Genomic DNA, 9,322 nt, shown 5'->3' on the forward strand with positions numbered 1-9,322 from the left:
GGAAATAAGAGAGGCAACAAAATAGATATTCAATAAATAAGAACATACAGTAACCATCATTTGCTTGTAACTCTTTTCTTGACCCACAAATGTCAGCTCCAAATAACAGAAACTAAATACAAACAATACACAGAGCAAATTCACAAGAAAACAGCCCCTTAATACCTTTGCTATTCTCTTTTGGTGCCATTCACAACATGTTCATACATTTCATTTGTCATCTCCTGAGAGCTTACGCGATTTACTACTACCAAACATGTACAAAAAGAACTTTCCTTTCGCTAGTTGGCTGCTATAAGAGGAGGGAGAAAGACTTCGAAGATTAGAACGATAAAGAAAATACCAAGAACTAAAATACACAGCAGCCTTTTGTCCTCGTCGACTAGGAGATGCAGCTTGCCAAGGTGGATTCGGTTGGAAAGGATGCAACTCGGATCGCTTCATTCATTGATCCTCAAGTAGCATAATTTACTAATCGTATACTTCACGTCATGTCCATATCGTTGTTGGACGAGAAAAATTGCATGCCCATTTGCCTTTTTATATGTTCTGGTATCAACCTATTAATGAGATCTGAAGAGGCACCAGACAACTGAAACCATAAAATATAGTCGGATCAGCATAATAGTTTTACTTAATTACTCCTAACAGTTCAGTATAGTTAGTTTGTAATTGAACAACGGTAACGCTGGATTAGCAGCGGCGTTACAAGAGTGCTGCCAACCATAGTAACTACAGCACAAAAGTTAGCTATGTGATTAATTGTATTAAAGACTGCACGTTGTAGCCATACCTCCTGCTTAAAATTGAAAAGAGGCGGCAATGGCCGGCCATTAGGAAGGCGTGCATTGGGTTCCCGAAGCTCATCAAAAAAAGGGTGCGCACATGCTTCAAGCTGCATAATGAAAAGTAGAGCACCAATTAGTTAGATTTGGGTGTTCAACATCCAATAAAGAGCGGGAAACCATCCCGCGAGCACGAACATGGTATCACGCCAGTAAGATCAACAAAAACAGATCGTGGAATATAAAAGACCTGTGATAATTAAGATATTTGCGTAATGAATAAAATTCACATCAGATAAAAGATAACTAAATAAAACTTACTGCAGTGCATCGAAGACTTGGTGAGTATTGCAATAGCCGTGAAGCAAGGTCAATTGCTTCAGGCGGCATCCTTTTGTGGAATACCTGAGACCATGGCAACGGCAACATAGTGAGTCAGCAGCAGAGAAATTACATGCACAAGCTCAGACACAAAAGAATTTATTCAAGGTTAATTATAAAATGTAGGAGTCCACTAAAATCTTGAGCCGAGCATCTTTCGGTGACAGCCTCTCTATCTACCTTGTACCTCCACAAGGTAGGAGTAAGGTCTGCGTACACTTTAGCCTCCCCAGACCCCACAATGTGGGATAACACTGGGTATGTTGTTATTGCTGTTGAGTCCACTAAAAACATAGACTCAAGTTGAGTCACTCAACTAACTATAAGCACCTATAAAAACCACTTCTTCCACTAGGTAAAGCTGTAATCAATTGAAAATATACCTTATGCCAAGGGTGTGCTTTGATTTGTGGAAACCTAAAATCAGTGTAATTTGGATTCATACAGCGAATTTCCTCCCTTGTTGGTGTTCCAAGTACCTGGAAACTGAAGCAAGTGAACAACAATCGTACACAAACATTTGGATCAGATTTACAATTATTCAAGCTGTACCTTGATTATCTCAACAAGCTGATCGACAGCGTTTTCTCCAGGAAATAATGGCTACAAAAAGTATAGCATAATTAGTTAAAAGTCAGGCTAATGCAGCACTATGGAGTACGAAAAACGTCACAGACTATACTTAAGCAAGGAAAAAATAATAGATCATTACAAACCTGGCCGAGGAGAAGCTCGGCAAGGACACAGCCAGCTGACCAGATATCAATAGAGGTAGTATACTCTGTTGCGCCGAATATGAGTTCAGGAGCCCGATAAAACCTCGAACAGATGTATGAGATGTTTGCTTCACCTTTAACCTGATGAATGTTTTACTCAGTACGGTCACAAGCACATAAACCTCAATTTGTACATGTAGCAATTTTTAAGAAACCATAGAGGTGTTCTCTTCGAAGATGCAAGTATCTCCATGACTCGAAAAAGTAAAAGAAAGCCCGCAATTTTTAAGAAACCATAGAGGTGTTCTCTTAGAAGATGCAAGTTTCTCCATGACAAAATGCTCGGAAAAGTTAAAGAAAGCCATTGCATCATATAGTAAACGGGAATCAAGTCAACTAAACATTTGTTTCAAAATGGTATCATGCAGAAAATGCTTAAACATAAGGTTCTTTCCAAGCCGATTAACAAGTGGCGCATCATCGTAGAGATTTTTGGCAGGCACATAAAATTCCCTTGAATCATTTCCCTCAATCAACATTAGGAAGTTCTCAGATAACGAGAGATGCCAAACCAGACGATTGTAATGTTCATGAATGTGTGGCATCCGCACCATTGTTTGTTTAGAACAAAATTGAATAGCAGCTTGCCAGCTTGATTCAATAGCAAACTACAATTAACTTCTTTTTTTTTTTGGAGAACGGAAACAGACTTCAATTAACTCATTCCTGGACTGAGTAAACTTGAAGATGCAATGGCTGAAAACAGCAACAAACCAACCAAGACATGCATGTAGAGAACTTCATTCTCACAGACAACAGTTTGGTAAACCGGATCTTCCCCCAAGAGAGATAGCATGTTGGGCGAAAGTTCAAACAAGAAGTATGCGAACTCCATATGGTATATTTCAATGATATTTAGAAAGTAAAAATATTAAACAAGGATCGCTTTTCTAATTTAACACAAAAAAGAATTTGACAAAAATTTGGAGCAACAATGTTCATGTAAGGGAAAATATCCAGGCTCAAACCATTCATTCACGTATGTTAAAAATAAAACTCAATAGTTTAGAGTAACATATAATAAACCTCCTTATGAGGCAAGGATAAATAAGGAAAAGGGGAAAAGGATTCTTAGGAAGGTACATATGAATAGCCACGAAAATGCACTCTTATGATCAGGACTTACCAGTACTTTTGCACTTCCAAAGTCACAAATTTTCACTTGGTGAGTAACAGGGTCTACCTGTGGAAACCAAATAATGATATCAAAAGACGAAAGGCCACAATGTACTAGCTAAAATAGCAACGTGAAAGATGCAGTACCAAAATATTTTGAGGTTTCAAATCTCTGTGGCAAACGCCAGCCACTGTGTGCATGTATGCCAGCCCCCTAAATACCTGAATGCATCTCTCTTAATATAGCTCAAGATTAGGAAGAAAAGTGCTGCTCAAGAAAGTACATCACTTACTTGATACGTGTAGAGCTTAACATAGATGAGTGGCATTCTTTGGTTCGCATTGCTGTAATGTTTCAACATGCGGTACATGGTTTCTGGAACATATTCCATGACTAAATTGAGAAAAAGCTCGTTTTTACTAGTAGTTGAATAGAAGCAATGCTTTAAACAAACAACATTCGAGTGATCCATAGTGCGCATTAACTGCAGTTCACGATTCTTGTATCTACGATCTTGTAAAACCTTCTTTATCGCCACCGTCTCCCCGTTTTCCAGGCATTTTGCCTACAGAAGGCAGGTTTTTAGTTAACCAGACAAGTCAATAAACGTTGCAGCAATTACTGAAATAAATAAGATGTGTGCTCACTTGCCTGAAAAACAACTCCAAATGATCCAGTCCCCACGACACGTTCAGCCATGTAACTGACTGTCTGCACCAAATTATATACGAACCAGACACATTTTCAATTTTTAATAAGAAATCATTTCTCTATAGTTCAGGACTCAATAGGAGATACACACAAAAATATTTCTAACGGAGAAACGTTCTTGAATTACAAAGATATTCTTTTTACCTGCTTTGGCTCGCCATTCTTCCCTCCAATAGTAGTGGAAATTATATGACCAGTGACTGCACCATTCACATCCATAACAGGAGCAGACATCTCCTACAGTCCACATCAAATATATATCTCAGACAGGCGACTTCTAAAACCGATACAACATTATCCAACCAAAAACAAGAATGATCACAACCCACCAAAGGTATCATTGGGGAAGCATAAGCCACACAAACTTAACAATCCTAAATATGAAGCATGGGATATGGACAAATCTGGTAATTGCTATTAGAAACCAATGGGTGACTAGATATACCTTTTATTTAATAATCGAGAAATCCTCGAAGGTAAGTGGCGCACGGATCGAAACTCGGTGAATAATGGGTCCGCTCCTCTACCCTTCCCTACTTAAATACCAGGCTTTTGTCTGCGGCAGGATTTAACTCGTGACGTGCGCCTAATCCACACATCACAAGCTATGCTCTTACCCGTAGACCAAAGCCCTGGGGGCTGGGTGACTATATATATTTATATAAACCATATTAAAGAACCTCAACAGGAAATGATTTAGACAAGCTTACAGTTATTTTCGATCAAGTCAAACACTTAATAGGTACACATTCTTGATAGCAATAGGCATCCCCATAAGGCTTAAATAAGATCAGGTCAACTATCATAAGTTAAATATCTAAAACACTACCAGATCAGAAAATGCAAAATTATGAGTGCACAAAATTGCTATTTTGAGACACAGAAAAATGGGTCAACAAGCTCATACTAGATAAAGATCATATTTTTAATTCAAGATTCAATAAATCCAAAAAATACACAAAACAAGCAAATATATTACCTCCTTTAAAATGCTCAAATATTAACTCAGCTAGAAGCTAACACTACACCAAGATTTGCAATCAAGAACCACACACACAAAAAAAAAAAAAATTCCCACTAAAATTATCTTGACAAGTAAAGTACTGAACTTTTTGTACATTAAAAAAAAAGAGAAAAAACCCCCAGAAAGCAAAAATGGTTACCTTATCATCAGCCATATTTTTCTAGCTCCAAATGGAAAAAAAAAAAAAAAGGAAGAACAAAAAAGGGAAAGAATGAAATGAGGAAGAAGAAGAAAGAAGAATTATTTTCTTCAGTCTGCACTTTTAACTTTATGATTCAAAGCTAATAATTGTCGGTTGAATTAAGAGAGAGAGGTGGGACCCATCAGCTAAAACAGCATCCCATGTGAATACAGCTCTTCCTCTTGTGGTTTTTCTCCTTCCTCTCTGTCTATCTTGCTTTCTGTCTTCTAGATATCTGTTTTGGCCCCTGGAGTTTTGGGTAATTACCAATTTGTTATTTAATTAGTCAAAATTTACCTTAAACGGATAATTGAACTTTTAGTCCTTATATTACTGGTAAATTCTGATTTTGATCCTTATTATATTTTTTTTTAATGAACTGGAAAATTTTATTTAATAGAAGTTAAAGCATACAGTAGCTATGATCATGGGAATCAGTACAAGAGGATGAAATCCATGCATTGCATGCTGATTACCAAATTTAACTAGATATCTACAAGCAGTAATAGAGATAGTTTTAACATAAACATTCTCTCCTTTGTCCGCTAGCATCCTGGCCATGACATAGGGTGGAGGAATAGACAAAAGACACAGTATATTGAAAACAGAAAGCGTAGTTGCATGCTTGGCTAAGAGATGAGCCACTTCATTGCCCTGGCGAAAGTTATGTTGGATCACTACCATGACCATTCCGGATATTAACCACCTGCATGATTTAATGATAGAGTCGTAAGTTATACAACCATTGTTAATATAAGCAATTACCTGTGTGGCATCCGTTTCTACTTTTAAGGAATATAAAGTCATCTCCTGAGCAATGTGTAGCCCTTGATAGAGGGCATGGAGTTTTGTATGGACGGGTGCTCTTGAGTAGGCTTTCATTTGGAAGCTTAGAATCCAATCCCCACGTGGTTTCCTAAAAATACCTCCTATACCTCCATTTGTGCAACCTTCTTCGAAGGCCCGTCTATATTTAATTTGTACCATCCTGTACGAGGTGCCGTCCAGTGGAACTTAATGGTAATTTTCCTATCCAAGTTAGTCTCCCGCTCCGTGAGTAGCTTATATTCAGTGGCTTGGTTGATGATAAATTTTAAAGAGATTCTGTTGGATATATTACTAATATTATTGTTGTTCCTATTTAACCATATATTCCATATAATGAATGAAAATAGGTTCTCCCATAAGATGTGATTGTTGAATACGCTTGGGTTCAGCTCACGAAGGTATAGTAGCTAGTTATCCTTATTTGGGTGGTGGTTATTAAGGTCTATGCCTAGTTGTTCCCATAGTTTTTGTGCCACGGAACACCTCAAAAAAATATGAATAATATCCTCAGTCTCATTGCGAGAAATCGTGCACAGTTCATTAATATTAATACCTATGCGAGCTAGGTAGCTTCTACATGGTAGCATGTTGTGGTAGCAAAGACAGATAAAATATTTAATTTTGTTAGGGCAATGTAGTTTCCATATCCAATTAAAGTTCATTGTAGTGGGGGTTCCTTGTCGATCAGATCATAGCAAGATTTAGTAAGAAGGACCCCTTATTATTAATGCCCCATATATGAGTATCCTTAGTACTATCTGGGGAAAAATGATAGAATAATTTTTTGGCGTATTTTAGCTGGAATGTTGAAAGAGATTTTCCTCAAGTTTCACTTATTGTTGGATCTAATATTTTTAGTTGTGAGAGTTGTCTCTTGCTTGTTTAGGGGGCCTGTCACATAACTTCTAAGGTTATTAGAATTAGGGATCCACTTATTTTTCTAAATATGTATTAGTGATGAATTTTGGTGTATAGACCATGCTATACCATGTTGGCATATTGACCACCCTATAATAATGCTTTTCCAGATAAAAGAGGTGTTATATTTGGAATGACTTTCGTATTTTTTTTATTATAATATTTGCCTAAAGATTCAGCGGGTTGTTAGCTAATCTCCATGCTAAGCTGGCTAGTATGGCTTCGTTTTTAGATCTAGCTTTCTTTATACCCAGCCCACCTTGTTCCAATTTTTCTTTGTGACAACATCCCAATTAATAAGATGTAATATCTTTTTAGCCTCATTAGTACCTCATAAGAAGTTTCTTTGAATTTGATAGATAGTTTCAGAGTTTTGGAGCATAGTAGAGTATATTGCATATAGTAGGCTGGTTGACTTGATCGGGTTGATGATATAAGTGTTGCTCTACTAGCTAAGTTCAAGCACTTTGTTTTCCGTCCTGAAAGTTTTACTCGCATGCTATCAATAATGTGTTGATAATCTTTGTAAGTAGGATTACCATTAATTATTGGGATCCTAGATATCTTCCAAAGAATTTATTACTTTTGATCCCTAGGTAGTAGTGATGGTGTTACAGTTCTTTCACAGGATGATTCTAGATTTTTTGTAATTGGTCGTTTGTCCAAAGGAGATTATTTTTTGTGGAGCATGTTTTACTATTAGCTTTCCCCATTAGAACTAGGTCATTTGCGAAAAATAAGTATGACAAAGGAGGACATTTATAACTTAAACTTATAGGGTCCCATTTTCTAATGTCAACCTGGTGGTTTGTGCACCTAGATAGCATCTCCATACATAATATAAAAATGTACGGAGAAATAGGGTCCCCTTGCCTAATACCTCTACTTGGATAAGTTTGTTTTGGCTCCATTTACCAGTACTGCCATAGAAAAAGTTGTTATACTCGACATAATTAATTTAGAAAATTTAGTAGGGAATATAAAGTAAAGAAGAGTTCTATAAATAAACGACCACTCCAGTTTATCAAATGCTTTCTCTAAGTCAATCTTGATTAGCATATTGCCAGTCTTGCCTCTACATATTTTGGATTGATGAATGCGTTCTTGGATGATTATGGCATTGTCACTAGCTCTTCTATTTTTAATGAAGCTAATTTGGGTAGGGTTAATTAACTTATCAAGGAAGGGTTTTAGTCTATTAGCAATAATTTTAGTGATTGTTTTATAAATGGTGTTACACAAGCTAATAGGACGGAAATTGCTAAGAGTATTAGCGTTAGGAAATTTAGGAATTAAACATAAATAAGTGGAGTTAATATCAGGAGGAATTGAGCTATCATTAAAGACTTTGTGACAAAAGGTACTCACGGGTTAACCAATAATGTGCTAGTATTTTTGATAAGAAAAAGGGTGCAAACCATCGGGCCAGGTGACTTGAATGGTTTAAAGAGAAGATGGCTGAATTAATTTCGCTATCTTGGAGGGGCTTATCTAAAGCCGTCAGGTCTAATTTTTCAAAAGTAGTGGAGCTTAATTTGATATTAGACCAGTTAGTTGCCACATAATTTGTTGTAAAAACAATGTTAAAATGGGCTAGGGTATAATCTAAGAGATCATTCTGGTTATCAATCCAATCTCCCCGATCATTCTTAAAGAAACTAATATGATTTTGTCTTCTACTGTTGGATGTTGGGATATGAAAAAATCTCGTATTAACATCACCATCATTAAGACAATTTATACGAGATCTGAGTTTTCAATAATCCTCTTCCAATTTAAAATATTGTTATAATTTTTTATTAGCGAATGCTCAAGGTCTTGTAGAAAAAGGCTTTGATTGTAATTACTGGAACATTGATGTCATGACTCAAGTTTTCCTCCGTAGGATGTCGTGACGGCACCTAGTCTCTAACACTAGGTAAGCCTAAAAAGCATGCAGAATAATTGAAATAATAATCTAAAAGCTGAAAACCTCAACAACTGTATAAAGTAAAAACTGCAACTCAAAATATATATAACTCCCAAAACCCGATGAGGTATAAGTCACAAGCTCTAGATACAATGTTGCAAATATCCTATACATCACTCTCTATCAACAACATAAAGAAACAACGAAAAGACGGGACAGAAGGGGACTCCAAGGCCTACGGACGCGGGCAGGTGTACCTTGAAGTCTCCAAGCAGCAACACAACTCTCTAACACCGAGGCTGATAAGATGTACCAGGATCTGCACAAACATGTGCAGAAGTGTAGTATGAGTACACCGCAACGGTACCCAATAAGTGCCAAGCCTAACCTCGGTAGAGTAGTGACGAGGTCAAGTCAGGGCCCTACTGAAAATAATAAGAAACAAGGCAGGAGATATAATGATATAATAAAATGACAGGGAAGTGAAACAATAAGAATTTACGGAAGGTAACAACACGGAATCAAAGAAAGCAAATACAGCATGAAAGGAATCAAAAATCTTACAAGTTAAGGAAAAACAACAACAAACAATACGGCAAATAAAGGAAATCAACAGGGGAACTCCCGAGGTACCGCCTCGTAGTCCCAATAGTAAAATATCTCACAGTCTTTCCTTATATCACCATGGAAGC

The 9,322-nt window shown here is 36.9% G+C and overlaps 1 protein-coding gene across 1 annotated transcript; it reads right to left on the reverse strand.

The window, feature by feature from the left end:
• On the reverse strand, positions 1-5,173 carry LOC109231942 (shaggy-related protein kinase eta-like). The gene is made up of 12 exons (XM_019397543.1): positions 4,934-5,173; positions 3,915-4,007; positions 3,711-3,770; positions 3,352-3,624; positions 3,206-3,280; positions 3,069-3,125; positions 1,883-2,023; positions 1,719-1,769; positions 1,550-1,645; positions 1,107-1,190; positions 794-895; positions 1-592 (listed from the first exon to the last, which is right to left on the reverse strand). The coding sequence occupies exons 1-12, from the start codon at positions 4,946-4,948 to the stop codon at positions 485-487; spliced, it is 1,155 nt and encodes a 384-aa protein (XP_019253088.1). The 5' UTR covers positions 4,949-5,173; the 3' UTR covers positions 1-484.

Source organism: Nicotiana attenuata, chromosome 9 (genome assembly GCF_001879085.1).
Source record: "Nicotiana attenuata strain UT chromosome 9, NIATTr2, whole genome shotgun sequence".
Classification (NCBI taxonomy): domain Eukaryota; kingdom Viridiplantae; phylum Streptophyta; class Magnoliopsida; order Solanales; family Solanaceae; genus Nicotiana; species Nicotiana attenuata.